The 19,534-nt window shown below is 44.2% G+C and overlaps 1 protein-coding gene across 1 annotated transcript; it reads left to right on the top strand.

The window, feature by feature from the left end:
* The first annotated feature begins 1,225 nt into the window (after positions 1 to 1,225).
* On the top strand, positions 1,226 to 19,458 carry Syce2 (synaptonemal complex central element protein 2). The gene is made up of 4 exons (XM_032887654.1): positions 1,226 to 1,611; positions 2,111 to 2,223; positions 16,144 to 16,297; positions 18,527 to 19,458. Exons 1-4 carry the CDS (start codon positions 1,597 to 1,599, stop codon positions 18,740 to 18,742), a joined length of 498 nt encoding a protein of 165 aa, XP_032743545.1. The 5' UTR covers positions 1,226 to 1,596; the 3' UTR covers positions 18,743 to 19,458.
* Positions 19,459 to 19,534: the final 76 nt, after the last annotated feature.

Here is a 19,534-nt window from a genome sequence, read left to right as displayed (position 1 = left end):
CTGGCTTCCTCTCCTGAAGTTTTTAAGCCAGGATTGCTCACCCACAATTCCTCCTACCAGGATTAGCTGTGCTGTACCTGATAAATCAGCTGAGGTCCCAGGTTGTAGCCAGAGCATTAGAGAACCCCACCTGATCCCAGTTTCATGGTGTGTCTGTCCTTTCTTCATTCCCTCACATAGCCACCATTCCAGGACCCAAGCTGCTAGGGATGTTAGCATCAAAAATAAAATAAAATAAAATAAAATAAAATAAAATAAAATAAAATAAAAAATAAAGAAAGGGTTGGAAAGATGGCTCAGAGGCTAAGCACTGGTTGATCCTACAGAGGACCAAGTCTAATTTAAGCACCCATTTGGTAGCTTACAATTGTAATTCCAGCCTCAGGATTTCTGAGCCTCTTTTCTGGTCACCATGAGCACTAAGCACTATGGGCACTGTGGTACAGAATTATATGCAGTCAAAACACCCATACCCGGGGCTGGGGATTTAGCTCAGTGGTAGAGCGCTTACCTAGGAAGCGCAAGGCCCTGGGTTCGGTCCCCAGCTCCAAAAAAAGAACAAAAAAAAAAAAGAACACAAAAAAAAAAAAAAAAAAAAAAAAAAAAAAAAACAAAAAAAACCACCCATATCCATAAAAAGTATATAAAACTTTAAAGATGAGATCCCTCTCAATGGCTTAGTGGGTTCAGGTACTTGCCTAGTCTGAGAACCTAGTTCCATCTCTGTGACCCACAAGGTGGAAAGAGAGAGTGGACCCCTCGAAGCTGTCTTCTGGTTTCCACACCCAGAGTGGATGGCACATGTGCTTGCACAAAATAGGTCAAGTGTAAAACAAAATAAAACCATCACAGAACAGGAATTCAGTTCTCAGCACCCATGTCAGGAGGCTTATAACGAAGGGATCTGATGCCCTCTCCTGGCCTTCACTGGCAGATGCCCCAAAGTAGTTTAAATTATATGCAACATGTAAATAAAATAAAATATAAACATTAAAAAAAAAAAATGAAGGTTGTCAGTAGTCTCAGTGGTGCCTGCCTTCAATTCCAAGGCAGAGGCAGGCCGATCTCAGTTTAAAGAGTCCTAGACCAGGACATAGTGGGACCCTGTTCCGAAAGAATTTGAACCGTGCACTAGTGGCACATACCATTAATCTTAGCATTCTAGATGCAGAGGCAGGAGGATCTCTGCGAGTTCGAGGCCAGCCTGATCTACAAAGCTAGTTCCAAGAGAGCCAGAGATACACAGAGAAACGTTGTCTTGGAAAAGACAATCCACCCACCCCAATTATAGATTGAAGGGGTGGAACACTGATGTATAGTGCATTCCTCAAACTCTGAATTCTGAGGGCCACAGGTGACCCCGAGTCCGGCACATACGCGCTATGAGCTCAGACGTCCACCCGTCTAAACAACACAAATAAGTTTGCCACTGCAGATCCCAATAGGCAACTCCAGCATAGTCCAAACCACAGGGCCTGTTCCAAGGGCCTACAAGTTCGCCGCCTTTTGGGGGCGGGGCCAGAGCGCGGTTCATTCAGCACGTGCTCGGGGCGTGGCGTGCGCAGAGGGCGGGAACGCGGAGGCGGGAAAGACGGAATGGAGCGCCAAGGAGTACGTGAGGCGCTGGTTTCGCGTGTGCGGGAGGCGGGCGGGGCTTAGGGCCACCGGGACACGAGACTTCCCACACATGCTCGAACCCGGGGACAGTTCCCCAGGGTTAGCGCCGCCTCTTGCCGGGAGAGGCGAGGTTTCCTGACTAACGAAGCGCTGGGGCCTGGTGGACGAGGCTGTGAGGGGGCGCGGTGCGCCACAAGAGCCGGGCGAAGACAACTCACTGTGTAGACCCGGCCGGGCCTTGAACTCGAAGCGGTCGCCTGCCTCAGCCTCCCGAGGCTGGGGAGGGATTCGAGGCGTGTGCCGCACTCGGCCTATTTTAAATTACTATCCGTGGGAAGGTCTTAGCGCGCCCTCCATTGCGAACCTTAGGGCCCCGACCCTGGGGCCTCGAGCCCTTACTTCCCAGCTACCGCCGCGTCCCTTTTGAGGTTACCCAACACGCAGGTAGAGGCGCCTTCCCACACCGCCTCTCCAGAGCTGGCTGTGCTCGCAGGTGGCCGTGCCTCCCGTGGAGTTAAAGGACCAGGAACCGCCAGCGATTGTGGAGAGCGGAGAGCATCAGCAGAATGAGAACCACGAGGAGACACCTAGCTCAGTGGCGCCGAGGTGAGGAGTGACAGGCCTAACTGCTTTTCCTGGACTCCGGGGCCCCGCTTTTTTCACGTGGTTTATTCCACGAGGTCTGCCCTTGGTTTTGTTCCACCGGCGATTTTAACACCTTCCAGGCGTAGTGTTTTATGAAACGGCAGCGGTGAAGCAGTGCATCTTGGCAGGCCCGGCCTAGGTGTCCCCGTGAGGAATCAGCCATGAGACAGACCTAATATAAAGAAAGTTTACTGGTGAGAAGGGAAAGGTGGGGGAAGAGAAAGGGGGGTAAAGAGAGAGAGAGAGAGCGAAAGAGGGAGAAAATGGAGAGATGAAGAGAGAAAAGAGGGGGAGAAAGAGGGAAGATGGACAGAGAGAGAGAGAAGGGAGAGAGAACAAGAGAACAAACCAAGTTCTCAAGCCCCAGTCAAATAGTCTTTATATGTGAACCAGGCTCCTACCTGGCTGTTGCTAGGTAACTGCTGGGCGGAGCTTAGAGGAAATGCTAACAACAGGTGCCCACAATGGTTCTGGGTACAGGCATCCTCCTATTGAAATCCACAAGGTTTAATTTCAGGGTCCCCTCCCTGAAAGTAGAAGCTAGATCTAGTCAGGTCCCATCTGTAACATTGCATAGCATCCTCACGATCAGACTCATGTTCCTGTGTGTAAGTGTATTGCCTGAATGTATGTTTGTGTACCATGTGTATGCCTAGTGCTTATGGAGGTCAGAAGAGGATTGAGATCCTCTGAAACTGAAGTTCTGAGTGATTGAGAGCCACCATGTGAACTCTGTTACTGACAAGTGCTCTTACCTGCTGAGGTTTCTCCAGCTCTCTTTCAAGGCCCAATCTCAGTATGAAGGCTTGGCTGACCTGGAACTCACAGAAATCTGCCTGCATCTGCCTTCCAAGTGCTGGGACTAGAGGCATGCCTCACCACACACTGGTTATGAATACTATTCTTGATAAAAATCAAAATCTTTTTTCAAAATAAAAGCAAGCGCCATATCCCCAGCACCTCTTCTAAGTTTGACTTGTGATTTGAATCCATGGATGATTCAGATATGGATGTGGAGAACATACTGGGTAGCATGATCTGAGGAAAAACTGAGGAGACAGTAATGGTGACTTGATTTCCATTCAAGGTCATAGCAGATTTCTTGGTAAGGAAGCCCCTGCTTCAGACAGAGGCATGCAGGGATTTCTGAACAGCGCCGGTTAAAGGGAGGTAGGAAAAGATACAGTTAGGCTGGGCAGCAGTGGCACATGCCTTTATTTCCAGCACTCGGGAGGCAGAGGCAGTGAGTTTCAGGACAGCCTGGTCTACAGAGCTGGACAGGATAGCCAGGGCTACACAGAGAAACCTTGTCTGGTTGAGAGAGAGAGAGGATTGGGCCTTTCCTTTTCTTTCTCTTCCCTGTCCCATTTCTTTCTTCAATGGGGTCTTAGGTATCCCAGGCTAGCTTCAAACTGGCAGCTAGGATGACCTGGAATTGAATTTCTGAACTTGCTGCCCCACCTCGCAACTACTAGGATTATAGTGTGTATACCTGGTATATACCAGTGCTTGGTATTGAATGCTGGGCTTTGTACATGCTAAGGAATCACTTCAACAACTGAGCTACATCCCTAGCTTAGCAGCTAAGACTTTAGATGCCTCTGAGATCTGTCTCAAAAAAAAAAAAAAAAAAATTACTGTCTCTCCCTAATAGAAGTTTGTTCCCTTTGGAAGAAAGTAGTAAAGGGCTCCCCCTGGTTGCTGTAACAGGAAGGAGGATGAGAGTGAGGAGGCCATGGGGATTATCCAAGTATGTCTTAGTTAGGGTTTTACTGCTGTGAAGAGACATCATGACCAAGGCAACTTTTATAAAGACAACATTTAATTGGGGCCGGCTTACAGGTTCAGAGGTTCAGTCCATTATCATCAAGGTGGGAACATGGCAGCATCCAAGCAGGCATGGTGAAGGAGGAGCCAAGAGTTCTACAGCTTCATCTGAAGGCCGATAGCAGAATACTGCCTTCCAGGCAGCTAGGATGAAGGTCCTAGCTTCACCTACACCGACAGTGACACACCTACTCCAACAAGGCCACACCTCCAAATAGTACTACTCCCTAGGCCAAGCATATACAAACCAGTCTCATATAGGATGAGTATAGTTTGGTCCATGGAGGTATGGACATGGTGAGATATGTCAGGTGTTGGAAGGTACATCTGACAAGTTGATAATAGATTTGATTCTGGGGTAAAAGAAAGAAGGTGTCAAGGATAACTTAAAGTTGTTTCCCTTTGCACATTTATTTATTCATTCATCAGATATTTATTGAGGGTCTAGGTGATAGGAATGTAAGCGCTTTTGGTTTCTTGGTGCTTAGCAATATGGAGCTGTGATAGCTCTGTCTTTTGGTGGCATCGCAACTCACTGGTTTTTAGTACTTCATAATATCCTTCTTATGGATATGCCTTAGAATATAACCATTTCACTACTGAAGGACATCTTGATTGCTTTTAAGTTTTAGCAATTATGAATAAAACAGCTCTAAGCTATACCTGGCTTTAAGTTATTAATTTCAATGAAATCTAGTTTCTCAGTTCTTTCTTTTGTGGATTTGTGTGTGTGTGTTTTATTTAAGATATCAACAGAAAAGGGGGAAAAAAGCTGGATATAGTTGCACATGCCTTTTATTCCAACACTCTAGAGGCTGAGAGGAAGGCAGAGCTCTGAGCTCAAGGCCAGCCTGGTCTACAAAGCAAGTTCCAAGGCTGCCAGGCAGCCAGGGCTACAAAGAGAAACACTCTCTTGAAAAAACAAAACACAAAAAGTTAAGACATCAACAGCCGGGGTTGGGGATTTAGCTCAGTGGTAGAGCGCTTGCCTAGGAAGCGCAAGGCCCTGGGTTCGGTCCCCAGCTCCGGGAAAAAAAAAAAAGACATCAACAGCCAGGCTTAGTGGCATAAGCCTTTGATCCCTGCATGGTCTTTATAGTGAGACACTCAAAAGACACCAAAATCAAAGTCACTTAGATTTTCTCCTACATTCTAATTTTGTGATTTTGCATTTACTGTTTAAATATGTGATCCATTCTGAGTTTTTCCTTTGTTTTCCTTCTTGCTTTTGCTGTCTTGAGGATAGAACTCAGTGTCTTGTGCATGGTAGATGAGTAACCCTGTCACTGAACATACATTCCCAATTGCTGAAACCTGCATGTATTTGGATTTGACCTCGACTGGTCTGACAAAGGAATAAAGGACAGGCACATATACAAAAAAGCTGGGATTGAGTGGGCCATGTGCCGTGATGGAGGCACACCAGCAGCAACCCTGCAACTTGGTGGTGCATTTATAATGTTTTTTAACCAGTTGAGGGAGCAGCCTTATTGTATACAATTGGATGAGGAAGCAGGTTTAGCTAATTTTAGTAGGAAGTCTCTATAGGGAAGCAGTCTCAGACAGTAAATATTCAGGAGGAAAAGAAGTGATCCATACTTTCTACACACACTGTCAGCATCTGAACACATACTAGGGGAAGGCTTTGCTCTTCCCAGGAAACTGAAGTAATGAAGTTCTTGATATGATTACATTCATATCAACACGGCACAATCACTCAGGACTTATTTCAGCAGAATCCTGTTGTGTCAGTTCAGACTCCTAGAACTCAAGGTCCTTCTGCATCAGCCTCCCAAGTGCTAGGATTATAGAAAGGCATGTGCCATGCTGCTTATCAGAAACTTCCTGAGCATCATGTTTTAGATTTGGGGGTCTTATTTATTTAATCGGCAGAGCTTCATCATGTAAGCCTGGTGTCCTAGAACTCACTATGCAGACCAGGTTGGTCTTGAACTCAGAGATGAGCCTGCCTCTTCCTCCTCAGTGCTGGGATTAAAGGTGTGTACCACCATTCCTGGCATGGATTTTTGAATTTAGAATTAAGGATGCTCATTCTGTGTCATGCCATGCAACTCACCTGTAGAAGTGTGTGAGTTCATAGCTTTTAGTCTGTGAACCATACAAACATCACTAGTCAACCTCAAAGTCTTTGCTCATTCCAAAAAGAGATCTCATTCCTCCTAGCAATAAGTTCCAGTCCCTGCCTCTTCCCCAACCCCTGTATCCATTAATCTGCCTTCTGTCTCCATACACTTGCCTATTCTGGATATTTCATGTGCATGGAGTCATGGCATGTGCTTTGTGTCTAACTTTCTTCACTTGGCATGTCATTTATATCATAGCCTTTGTCAGAACATAAGTCTTTCTTCTAGCTAAAATTCCATATTATGAATATCATATTTCATTTGTTATCAATAGACAAATTGACATTTGACTATTATATGTAACAATGCTGTGAACATCCGTATGCAAGTTTTTGTGGGGATGTAGCATATGTAGTCAGTCTCCTATATATTAAGATTGCCAGTTCCACATGACATTTAGCATGGTTCTTTCCTTCTATCTTTATCTGGGTTCCTGGGATTGAATTTAGGTATCCAGGCTTGCATAGGAGTAGCTTTTACCTGTAGGGCCATCTTGCTGGCCCATTGTTGGGCTTTGTTTTTGTTCTTTTTCGGAGCACTCATACATTAAATAAATAAGTAAACAAATAAATCTTTTAAAATAGTCCCTCATGTAGTCCAGGCTAGCCTTGAACTTGATACATAGCTGAACTTGTCCTAAATTAATGCTGCTGCTTGCACCTCCTGGGTTCTGGGATTGCAGGTGTGCACCATCACTCCAGGCTTGCATCAGGCATTATAAGTCATTCAGATATGACAAAGAAGGAGTATATATGATGAGTATCCACAGATTTAGATATCATAATAGGCTCTAGAAGAAAGGAGATTATACTTAGTGGGAACTGCTGGGCCAGAGATGTGACATACTTAGGTTCTTGTTATAAAAATGGATGCTGGAGGGGTTGGGGATTTAGCTCAGTGGTAGAGCGCTTGCCTAGCAAGCACAAGGCCCTGGGTTCGGTCCCCAGCTCCGAAAAAAAGAAAAAAGAGAAAAAAAGGATGCTGGCTAGATGTGGTGCACAGCTTTAATCTCAGCTCTTGAGACAAAGAGGCAGGCAGACCTCTGAGTTCAAGGTTGGTTGACATAGTGAGTTCTAGACTGTCTTTTAAAAAAAAAGCAATAAAAAGGAAGCAAAGGCTCTGGTTACTATGTAGAGAACATTTTGAAGGGAGTGTAAAGAGAGATGGATTAAGTTCGAGTGCCATTTACTAAAACAGATTGGGAAAAGGCCCTTTGGGAAAGTGACAGGAAGAAGGAAATTGTCCCCATCCATGGTATAGTGCTGGTTTGCAAGAGCTGATTCTTTTATTTGTTTTGTTTTGTTCTTTGAGACAGGGTTTCTCTGTGTATCCCTGCCGGTTCTGAAACTCATTCTGTAGACCAGGCTAGCCTTAAATTCAATGTTGTGGTTAAAGGTGTGTGTCACCACTGCGTGGCTCAAGAGCTGATTCTATATATCCCTTCCCAAGTTGACAAGTTTATGTTAGAAGCTTGATATTGCTATAATGGGAATATTTGCACAGTGGCATTTCATAAACTGCAAATCAGGACTTTGCCCATCCCTCAGAAACCTGGGAATAAGTAGCTCAGTGCTTACCAGGACACCTCTGCTTTCTGTTTGTTATGGCTTCTCACAGGGAAGAGTATAAGTTCCACTTTACAACGCCCTTACACCTTCCTTTTTTTTTCTTCTTTTTTTGAAATGTGTTGGATATTGGGATATTTGCATGATATGTACAGCCAAGGTGAGAAATCACAGCAGGATTTCAGAGCTACAACTTAAAGTGGTATGGTACAAGGAACTATCAGGATGCTGTGAGGATGACTGTTGTGATGACAGTTGTGGACTGAATGAGCTTACTTGAAACCAGAGTAAGAGGCTCCAGACGAAGCTAGATTGCTCTTTTCTCTCCCATTTCTTAGTAGGGAAGCAGACTACGGGGCTTTCTAGACCTGTGCTGTTAGTCAGAGACAAGAAAATAGGCAGATACGAATGAACCATTCGTTTGATAGGTGTCCTGCAGATGTTAGCATGCTTAGACCAGGATCTCTGTGCTGAAGAGTCACAGGCAAAGAAAGCATTTACAGACTTGAAAGACTTCTGCCAGAGCCAAACACCAGATGGATGGAAATCATCACAGGGACCAGTTAGCAAATCCAGCAGCCAACACTCGGCAACATGATTGAAATATTAACACATTTCTGAAGGGGAGGTGGGTGAGGAACTAGCTCATCAGCTTCCAGTCAAACCTTCCCCTTTTCTGGCAGAACTTCAGCAAACCATCACTTTGCCTGAGTGCCAGATTCTGTGGGTCCCTCTCCTGGGCCTGTCCCCCGAGATGGTCGTAAGTGGCTGGTAGCTTATTTACTTGTGTTATCTGTGAGTGGCCACGGAGTGAAGGCCCCATCAGTGAGTAGCTCTGGCCCATATGCCTGCCAATCATAGCGTTACCTGGAGTGAACAGATGGTCTCTTCCCTTAGACCCGTTTCCTGGGCCCCCTGCCAACTTAGGCCCTGCTTGGGAACTCTTCTGATTCTTGGAACTGATTAGGGGCTTCTTAGAAGGACAGACATAATAGATGGGTGCATTGATATGCTTACAGACACCACATCCCAAGCCCCACTCAGGCCAAGTACACCAGGCAACTGTAATGTGCACTCTTCCATTACCTGGCCTCAGTCCAGGGTTCTGCCACAGAAGTCAGCCCAAGAACTGAAGAAGCCTGCAGAGAGGACACCACACATTTTGTTTATTAAAGCTAATTGGTGAGTGCAGAACCAGGGAAGCCGATGATTCATTAGCATCTTGATTAATATGCAGCTGCTGAGTATTAAGAAAAATGAAATGGAAAAGCTGAAATCCATAAAAGATAGGTTTGGAAAAATAAAGAAGCTCTCAGTAGACATCTGATGCCGGCCTTTGTCCTGCCACAAATTTGAATTAGCTGAATTCAAGTGATTTTTTTCACTATTTCTTTAGTTGCCATTAAAAATCTGTCCTCTCATCTCTTGAGCCCTGAAGGAGCCATTAGAAGTTCAGTCAGGTTGCAGAGAATTACACAAAAAGGAATACCTGGAAGATTGAGTCTAATTCCAAAGTCCTAAACTTGAGTTGGTCCGAGAGAGTTGAGACAAGGCAAGCTGGGTGCAAAAGAAGGCATGAGACAGACTGGAGAGATGGCTCAGCAGTTAAGAGCACTGACTGCTCTTCTAGAGGTCCTGTGTTCAATTCCCAGCAACCACATGGTGGCTCACAACCATCTGTAATGGGATCCGATGCCCTCTTCTGATGTGCATGAAGACAGGGACAGTGTACTCATAAAATAAATTTTAAAAATCTTTAAAAAGCATGAGAGCAGGGATCTTAGAGTAGCTTGTCAGCAGAACAGAGACAGCACAGAGGGAAGCCTTTGAGATGCTGGAAAGTACAGAAGAGAATTGCCGTCTTCACCTTGAGCACATGTGTAAAAGCATAAAGTAAGGCAGAGTCATGACCAAGAAGAGGAGAGGCAGAAAGGGAAAGTGGTTCTGGGCAAAGGCTGATGGGTTTGGAGAAATTTTTTGTTGAAGGACCATATTGCTGGTGCAGAAGGGATGGCTCATTAGTAGAGCATTTACCTTGTATGTACAGAGCCTGGGGCCCACCCCTGCAGGCTAGAAAGGGTGCAGGCCAGGCCCTGGAAAGTCTTGTCTGCTGTACAAGGAATTTAGATTTGATCCTATAAACCATGTTTTGTCTTGTTTTTTTTGTTTTTTTGTTTGTTCTTTTCTGGCAGGGGTTGGGGGTGTCTTTCTTAGGCCATCATATTAAGAGATCATCTATTAGGAGATCAGATTTTGGGTTGGGTGGTCACAAGTGTCCAGGTATGAAATAAGAGACATGTAGCTGCAAAGAATAACAGATTGTGGGGGTAAAACTCAAAATTCCAGCCAGGATATAGAGGGCCAGAGAAGCCCAATTCTAAGCCGACTGCTAAGTTTTCTAGTGTGGGGATCAGGCAGCTTTATGTATCATTTACTAAGAGGAGGGAGGATGGGGTCTTATGTAGGCAGAGGAAGGGAGGTGCTAATTGGTACACAAAAATGGAGCTTAAATGCTTTTGGAACAGCCTTACTGAGAGGTCTAGAAAAAGACACCTTGTTGAGAGATTTGAAGACAGTCATGTACTGGGAATAAATTTTGGGGCAATCAAAGTATGAGTGGTAATGAAAACCCTCAAGAATCAATTAATTTTGTGTTTGTTTTGAAGCAGAATCTTTACATAGAACAACCTATCCTTGAAGTAGGAGAGATCTTCCTACCTTTCTCCCAAATGTGGAATTAAATTTCCATCACATCTGGTTTAATTAAGAGTCACCAATTATCCAGCAGTGGTGGTGAATACCTTTGATCCTACCACTTAGGAGTCAGAGGCAGGCAGATCTCTGTGAGATCCAGGACAGCAATGGCTACACAGTGAATCCCTGTCCCAAACAAACAGACGAAAAAAAAAGAATCATTAATTTATTGGCTTCATATTTATTGTTTTTCCCACACAGATAGGGAAGATGACTTCTACAAAGCTTGACTAGGGCGTAGACAAAGACTTAACACTATAATTGATGTGTGTACTAAGGCCAGCCAGAAGTACTTTCTAGAGTAGTTCTCAACGTTTCTAATGCTGTGACCCTTTAATATAGTTCCCCGTGTTGTGACCCCCAACCATAAAATTATTTTTGTTGTTACTTCATAACTGTAGCTTTGCTACTGTTATGATTTGTAGCATAAATATCTGTGTTTTGTGATGGCCTTAGGCAACCCCTGGGAAAGGGTTGTTCAACCCCCAAAGGTATGGCAACCCACAGGTTGAGAAATGATGTTCTAGAGGAACTTAGGTAGGAAAGACACTACTCTGGCACCCCACACTACAAGGATGCCCTTGGAAAAAGGTAGCCAGAGCTGTGGAAGAGCCTGAAGGTATAGGTGGGACAGTAGGAGTTAGACAGCAGAGTCAGTGATATGCTCATGAGGGCAAGGTGCTTGTCTCTTGAGTTTGGTGACCTGAGTTTGATCCCTAGGATCCACATGGTAGAACTAGATAGAGACCAGACTCTTGCAAATTGTCCTCTGACCTCCAGATGTTTGTGGTGATGTGGGTCCACATACTGACACAGTAACAGCAATTGCCAAGGGAATTACAGTATGGAAGTGCTAGGGTCTAGCTGCAGTGCCTTCTCACTGGATACTTTGCCAGGAGCTGTTTTATTTGAAAATTGGGGCAGCAACTTCATTGTAGTGTGCTGGAGAGTGAGTGGAAAGTGGGGAAATACATATTAGCAGTATAGGTAGCTCCTTCTACAGGCTATCGGGAGGCGGGTAGCCTAGGATGGAGTAGGAGATATACAAAAGGAGACAGAAGAGGCTCGAAGTAGTATATGCTAAGGAAAAAGAGAAACCAACCCGAAGAAACAGGCTAAAGAGGAAGGGCTGGAGAGATTGCTCAGCAGTTAAGAGCCTTTGTTTTTCTTCCAGAGGACCTAGAGTTCATTCTCATCATCCACATGGCAGTTTACAATTCTATAATTCCAGTTCCAAGGGATCCGATGCCCTCTTCTGTCTTCTGTGGGCACCATCCACACACATACATGCAGGCAAAATACCCATTCATATAAAATAAAGTATTCATTCATTCTGTTGAAGGACATCTAGATTGTTTCCAATTTCTGGTTATTGTGAATAGAACAGCAGTAAACATGGTTGGTTAAACATGTGTCCTTGGGGTAAGGTGAGCATTTGGGTATATGCCTAGGAGTGATAAGCTGGATCTTGAGATAGGTCGAGTTTCATCTTTCTGAGGGAATCAGCCACACTGATTTCCATAGTGACTATACAGGTTTGCACTACCAACAGCAATGAAAAGTGTTTCTCCTATTCCACATTCTCACTGGCATGATCTGCTACATATGTTACTGATCGTAACCATTCTGACAGGTGTAAATGAAGTCTCAGAGTTTTGATTTACATTTTCCTGATGGCTAAGAATGTTAAACATTTCTTTATTTCTCTGCCATTTGAGTTTCCTCTACTGAGATTCTGTTTAGATCTTTCCCTGTTTGTAAATTGGATTATTTGCTTTCTTGATATCTAGTTTCTTGAATTCTTTATGTATTTTAAATATTAGTCCTCTATCAGATGTGGAGTTGGTAAATATCTTTTCCCATTCTGTAGGCTGCTTCAGCCCTCAGGTCCTCTGTGCATAGATTATGGCATTCAGTTTAGTGTTTTTACAGGACTCCTGACTGTGTGAATAAGTGGATTTCTGATTCTTGTGCCTTCTCTTGGGCTCTTTTTCTTCTCTTGGTTCCCCTTGTCCAACTTTAATGTGATGGGGTTTTTTTTTTTATCTTATTATACTTTATTTTGTTGTGTTGTTTTCTCTTAGAAGCCTATTCTCATCTAATGAGAAATAGAATGGGAGTGGATCTGGATGGTAGGGGAGGTGGGAGGAAAATAGGAGTAGAGGGAAGGGAACTGTAATTAAGATATTGTTTTAAAAAACAAAAATCCCAGCCATTCCATTTTACCAATGAAGACTCAGGAACCAGATGCTGGGGTGAAAGCCTGCTAGCTCAGAGAGGCAGAGAAAGCACCCAGCTGAACTTCCTGTTCCACCAAAGTCCCAGAAGGAAAAAAAAAAGCTCCTTCTTCTCTGTGCTGGCTTAAATACCCTTCAACTCAAAGACCCTCCTTTCTACTTATCCAGGTTCACTTCCTTGTATTGCTTGCTCTGCCTCTTGACCTAGAGTTGACTTTATTGAGCTCTTAAAGGTGCGTGCTAGGGCTGAGCCACATCACAGCAAGGTTTCTCCAGTTCATGATCTTGGGGTTTACAATGTGATCAAATGTCCTGCCACACTGTATATTATATGAGAAAATAATCCATTTTCAGTAAGAAGGGGGAAATTATACTTGTTTTAAAAGATACACAGAAAAGGAGCCAGGCCTGGTGGTACAGACCTTAATCTCAGTTTCCCCAGAGGCTAAGCCAGGAAAGAACCACAGTACAAAGGCCTGCCTGCCTAAGTGAAGACCCTGTCTCAAAATATCCGCCCAGCATATGTGAGTCCCTGGATTCAATTTCTAATTCTGGGAATGGAAGAGGGGAGACTGAAAGGTCAACAGGCAGGACATCTCATCTGGCCTACTTAGTGACTTAGTAAAGGTTTTTGTTGGTGGTGGACTTTTTGTTGTTTTGTTTTAAATATTTTTGGTGTTTTCTTTGTTCTTTATTTTGTTTTGTTTTGAGACAGGTTTCTCTGTGTAGCCCTGCCTCTCCTAGAACTTGCTCTAGAGACAGGCTAGCCTGGAACTCACAGAGATCTGCCTGCCTCTGCTCCCCAAGTGCTGGAATTAAAGGTATGTGCCACCACTGCTGGCTTGTGAGTTTCCTATATGCACATATAAGGAGAATTCTGATGCTCTAGGATGGTTGGTGGAAAATATGAGAAGGTAAGCTAAGCATAGGTAGGATGACAAGTGGCCCTGAGCGCTGCAGTGTTCCCAGTTTCATTCTTGCCAGTCCTAGTTTGTTCTCTATTGCTATGATCAAACACATGACCAAAAGCAAATTGGGAAGGAAAGCTAAGAATTCAAGCAGGACAGGAACCTGGAGGCAGGAACTGAAGCAGAGGCCATGGGGGAACACTGCTCACTGGCTTGTTCTTCATGGTTTGCTCAGCCTATTTTCTTATTCAACCCAGGATGGACCAACCATGGCCAAATCAGGGGTGGCACCACCTACAGTGGCCTTAGTCATCTCACATCAATCATTAATCAAGAAAAGGCCCACATAGACTTGCTTACAGGCCAATTTAATGGAGGCATTTTCTCAATTGAGGTTCCCTCTTCTTAGACAACCCTAGCCTGTGTCAAGTTGACAAAGAACCAAAAACTAATGGAAAAGGAGAACACATTTGGTTGTGGAAAGGCAGAGTGATTTCTGTAAGAGGGCAGGGCATGGAAAGGAGCCGTGGCTACCAGCAAGCTTTGAAAGCAGTGTCCCAGTTTGAAGCATAGCTGGGGAGCCAAGACCAGGCATCTTGAGCCTGTTCCCAGCTCTAGGCACATGCAAGGAGAGCATGGTTGTCCTAAAGCACCCAAACCACATAGCATCTGAGTAAAGCTCTACCTCAGTCAGACTTGGAAAGATGACTGACCAGTCTCAGAGGTCAAAGATCCTTTGTAAGTCTGTTCCACCCCAGAAGCCATTTTAAAGAAATGCTCAGGGGTTGGCCTTCTAGTTCTCATGCTTTCTGGAGCTAGCCTCACTGTAGTTTCTGCCTTTCTAGAGCAGTCCTATGGTAAATGCATTGGAGGAAAATGAACTTGACTCTGTATGCAGCTGTATGAGATAACAGATCAGCATTGTATTCTTCATTTATTCAGCTGACAGGGGGGCTAATGCATAGTGGCTCTTCTTTGTAATCCTAGCACTTGAAAGGTTGAGGCAGGAGTATTGCCTTAAGTTTAAAACCAGCCTGGGCTAAAGAATGAGGTACTGTTTAAAACCAACAACAACGAAATGGGCTAGGGACATTCTCATGCTGGAGTACAGAAGCCATTAGGACATACTTTGAGGCTTCTGATCATACGTGACAAGCACACGGTTGTATCCACAGGGTTATGCATGGTGGCAGGCGGGCAGGTGGGCATGTTGTTCTCAGCAGCATCTAAGTGTTCACATCTCGATCTACAAACAGGATGCAGAGAGGATGGTGCCAGTCTTTTGAAACCTCAAAACCCTATTGGCATACCTCCTCCAACAAGGCCATACCTGAAGGGACTCTAGCCAGCTCACAAACATGGCTCTAGCAGGCTTCACTTTTCTCCCTAGTTCTCTCTGTCTTGCTAAAACCCTTAGATTCTATTCCTAAACAAGCCACCAAGGCCTATTCCCTTATTTGGCCACTTCTTCCTCCTGAGGCTGACTACTGGCTATGATTATTGAAGCCCAGCAATCAAAAGCCCCCCTTTGACTCACTTAATTAATAATTAACATGCTCAATCAAAATTAAATACCTCACCCTACATGGGATTTCCCACTTTGCTTTTATAAACCACCATTTTCCTGGTCCAGCGCTGTCTTCTCTCTACCCAGAAGCAGTTCTTTGTCCCACTTTAGGAAAAACAGCTTTCTTCCCTCTCCCTTGTTTCCATCTCCTTCTCCCTCATCATCGTCTATCTCCTGCCTTTGTCCTTTATCCCTGCCCTCTGGGGCAAATAAATCTCCTTTGTTCTAAGAACTTAGACCTGGGGTATATTGAGCTGACCCCAAGATTCCCTACAATACCTCATAATGCTTCCCAAACAGTCCCACCAACCAGGACCAAGTAGTCAACATATGAGCCCCGTGGAGGAGTGGGGTTCTTAACTCAAACAACCTTAGTGCTCATTTCAGAGAAGCCAGTGGATGTGTGTGTGTGTGTGTATAATGGTATGTGTTTGTATTATATATGTGTGTGTACAAATATATATGTTTTATATATAAATAAATAATATATGTTTTACATATTATATATAAAACAGTGGCTTTGGGCTGCATAGATCTTGTCCTGGAACTGCAGGCATGTTAGACTTACACACTGGTCCAGCTCTAGGTTATAATACAAGGGTTGGAAGGCCTGTGTCTCAAGGTATGAATGAAATAGGAAAATTATTTTGTGTCACCCACAAAGGCAGCGATCTACCTAACACCTTCCTCACTCAAACCCTTGGCTTATTTACATCACATTTTCCCTGCCCTGTGTGAGTGCGTGTGTATACTATGCTCTTGTGGTAAGCACAAAAGCCCACTGAGCTCCACCTCAGATCATGATTATTTTTTTTGGAGAACATGATTATTTCAATACTTTCAGAAGTCAGAGTTGTATCCTTGTATCTCCTACCTTAGTGCCAGCTGCCAACTACCAGGACCCTTCTCCTCTCTGGACTCTAGCATTGAAACCCTGAAGAAGAAAGCCCAGGAACTGATTGAAAACATCAATGAAAGCAGGCAGAAAGACCATGCACTTATGACTAACTTCAGGGACAGCCTCAAGATGAAGGTGATGAATCCCTCAGAGGGAAGGGAAGCTATAAGAAGGAAGGAAGGAAGGAAGGAAGGAAGGAAGGAAGGAAGGAAGGAAGGACGGACTTATGATATCTGTTAGGTTCTAGGCACCTTGCTAGGCAGGCACTTTGCACAAGCTCTCATTTGACTCTAGAAGAGTCAGTAGACTGGCCCATATTATAAGTGAGAAAACTAAAGCTCAGAAGTGAGTGATTTTGGATGAAAGTGCTGCTTAATAGAGCATTTGCCTAACCTGAAAACTGATACTGGTTTGATACCCATTTATACACACACACATACACACTTTTTTTTTTTTTTTTTTTTTTTTTCGGAGCTGGGGACCGAACCCAGGGCCTTATGCTTCCTAGGTAAAGCGCTCTACCACTGAGCTAAATCCCCAGCCCCTTAAAGAACTGTTTCCTTTTTTTTTTTTTTTTTTCCTTTCCCCCCGGAGCTGGGGACTGAACCCAGGACCTTGCGGTTGCTAGGCAAGCGCTCTACCACTGAGCTAAATCCCCAACTCACATACACACTTTTTTAAGTGGCAAACCAGATATGGTAACTCCACCTTTAATCTCAACACTTTGGAAGTAGAGGCAGGAAATCTCTGAGTTCAAGGCCAGCCTAGTATATAGTGAGTTGCAAGCTAGTGAGAGTCTGTATCAAGAAAAAAAAAAAAAGAATGGGGCCTGATGGCTCAGCAGTGAAGAGCACTGCTCTTCCAGCGGACTAGGTTTGACTCCAAACACCCATGTTAGGTAACTTACAACTCCCTGTAACACCAGCTCCTGTAGATCAGGTGCCCTCTTCTGACCTCCATGGTCAGTAGCCATGCATGTTACGTTACATATAGACAAGCAGGCAAAACACCTATATCTATTTTTTTAAAAAGTGGTAAATGATACGAGGAAGCCAGGCTCAGGAACTGGGATCTATCCAGTCTTAAGCATGCTAGATAAGTACTCTTTAATACTGGGCTATATTTATACCCCAGACTTATTTTTATTTAGAAACAGGATCTCATGTACCCACTTGGCCTTGAACTTGTAATATTCCTGCCTTAGCTTTCTGACTACCTAGGGTTATAGGCCTATCCAACAGGCTTCTCTGTGGCTTGCCTTACCTTTCTCATGTGTCCTCAAAAAGGAGCTGTGGTCTGGGATGAGACAGCTGGTCCTATAGCACACATGGGGCTCGGGGCTCACAAAGCCTGATGGTGTGCGTGTTGGAATGCAGCCTCTGGGCATTGCCTGAGTGTGGCTGTGCCCGGTGCTGCTTGAAAATGCAGCCAGCAGGGGTTGGGGATTTAGCTCAGTGGTAGAGCGCTTGCCTAGCAAACGCAAGGCCCTGGGTTGGTCCCCAGCTCGAAAAAAAAAAAAAAAAAAAAAGGAGAAAAAAAAAAAAAAAAAAAAAAAAAAAAAAAATGCAGCCAGCAGAGCCATGAACTGCACTGGTCTTGGGCCTTCAGTTAGACCTTTTCTCTTCTTTCAGTTTCACCTTACGGTTTTTTGTTGTTTTTTTTTTTTTTTTTTCTTTCAGAGCTGGGGACCGAACCCAGGGCCTTGCGCTTGCTAGGCAAGCGCTCTACCACTGAGCTAAATCCCCAACCCCCCTTTTCTCTTCTAATTATAATGTACTGTCTTTCTTTGGTATCCAATAAGAGGATTAATTTCAGAACTTATAGATGCCAGTTTTCAGAGGTGGTACTCAGTGCTGTCATATCAAATGAGGTAGCATTTGCATAGAACCAACAAATTTTGTACATCTTATTTATTTTTGGGTTTTTGAAGCAGGAGCTTGCCTGAAACTCAATGTATAGTCGAGGAGACTCTTTCTCCTGCCTCAACTACCAAGTGCTAGAATTACAGATTTAGTACAAACCAACTGAACATATACAATGTTATCTTGTTTTAATAAAGAAGTCAGGCATTGTGGCACATCCCTATAATTCCCAGGACTTAGGAGAGAGCACTAGGGTCAGGAGTTCAAAACCAGCCTCAACTACATAGTAAGTTCAAGGCCAGTCCCAACTACATGAGACTGACCATTTAAAACACAAGAACTGGGATGGTAGTGTTTACCTGTATGCATATAATCCCAATACTAAGGAGGCTGACACTGGAAGGTCGATGAATTAAAGACTAGCTTGAGCAGAACCACGTCTTTAAAAAAAATAACAAAATTTTGTCTGTAGTCAGTGTAGTTCTTGATTACTTTTTGTAAGGTTTCAGATCTGACAGAAAAGTTGGAGGAAAGGATGTACCAGGTATACAGCCACCACAGCAAAATCATTCAGGAAAGACTACAAGAATTTACCCAGAAGATGGCAAAGATCAGTCATCTGGAAATGGAGCTCAAACAAGTTTGCCAAACTGTGGAAACTATGTACAAGGACCTATGTGTCCAGTCTGAGGTAAGAATTTGGGGGTGTATCCTGTGAGAAAGGAGACCGGAAAGTAAACATGAATAGGACTTGACTTCTTTCCCCTCCCCTGAAGTGTAGGGAATCAAATCCAGGGCACATGATTTGCACATGCCAGACGAGTACTGTCACTGGTACCCACCCCAAATCTAGGTAGTAAACAGGACTTTTACTAATCCCTACACTGCCAGTCCCAGCCCACAGGGTTACAGTCTCTGTAAAAGCCTTTGATCTGCTACGTTGTTGGGAGTTTGTAGTCACCTGGCTGGACTGGAAGCCAAACTATTGTCCATGTTATTGTGTAGTTAGCTGTCAACAAAGTGTCCCCCGCTAGTCAGAATGTCTAGCTCAAACTCTGTGTGCTATTCCAGAGTGGCACAACCCTAGGCATACTTATCCCTCCTCCGAGAAATCCCCCAAACTACCTCTCAGTGGTTACCAGTAAACCTAGTCCAGTCCCAAGGAGTAAGGCACAGGCTTTTTATTTTCCTCTTTTATCTGCTCAGTGTTGAACACAGAAGGTACTGTTCCTGGGATAGAGGCAGGAAGGCTCACTGTAAAGTCCACTACACCTTCTCACAAGGTCTGCTCCGTCTCGGTGGCTTCTGTGTCACTCCCCTTTGTCTCTTCCAGTTCCAAAAAACTTAAAACAGGGTAGATGGAGTCTGATTTCATCCACAATTAAAAAGCACTGAGGGCCACTGAGAATTAATTTCATCTTCTTTCTATAGAGCATATCTGAATGTTTTCCAGAAAGACATTTCCTAAGTCTCAAATCAGTGTCTCACTTTTAACCATAAAATCTGGGTC

Source organism: Rattus rattus, chromosome 17 (genome assembly GCF_011064425.1).
Source record: "Rattus rattus isolate New Zealand chromosome 17, Rrattus_CSIRO_v1, whole genome shotgun sequence".
Classification (NCBI taxonomy): domain Eukaryota; kingdom Metazoa; phylum Chordata; class Mammalia; order Rodentia; family Muridae; genus Rattus; species Rattus rattus.
Note: the sequence above shows the minus strand (reverse complement) of the source record. Positions and strands in the feature narration are given on the sequence as shown.

Coding starts and splice junctions, on each gene's coding strand:
- Syce2 (XM_032887654.1), top strand. Junction 2,224..16,143: donor CCTAGCTCAGTGGCGCCGAG/GTGAGGAGTGAC, acceptor CTCCTACCTTAG/TGCCAGCTGCCAACTACCAG. Junction 16,298..18,526: donor GGGACAGCCTCAAGATGAAG/GTGATGAATCCC, acceptor ACTTTTTGTAAG/GTTTCAGATCTGACAGAAAA.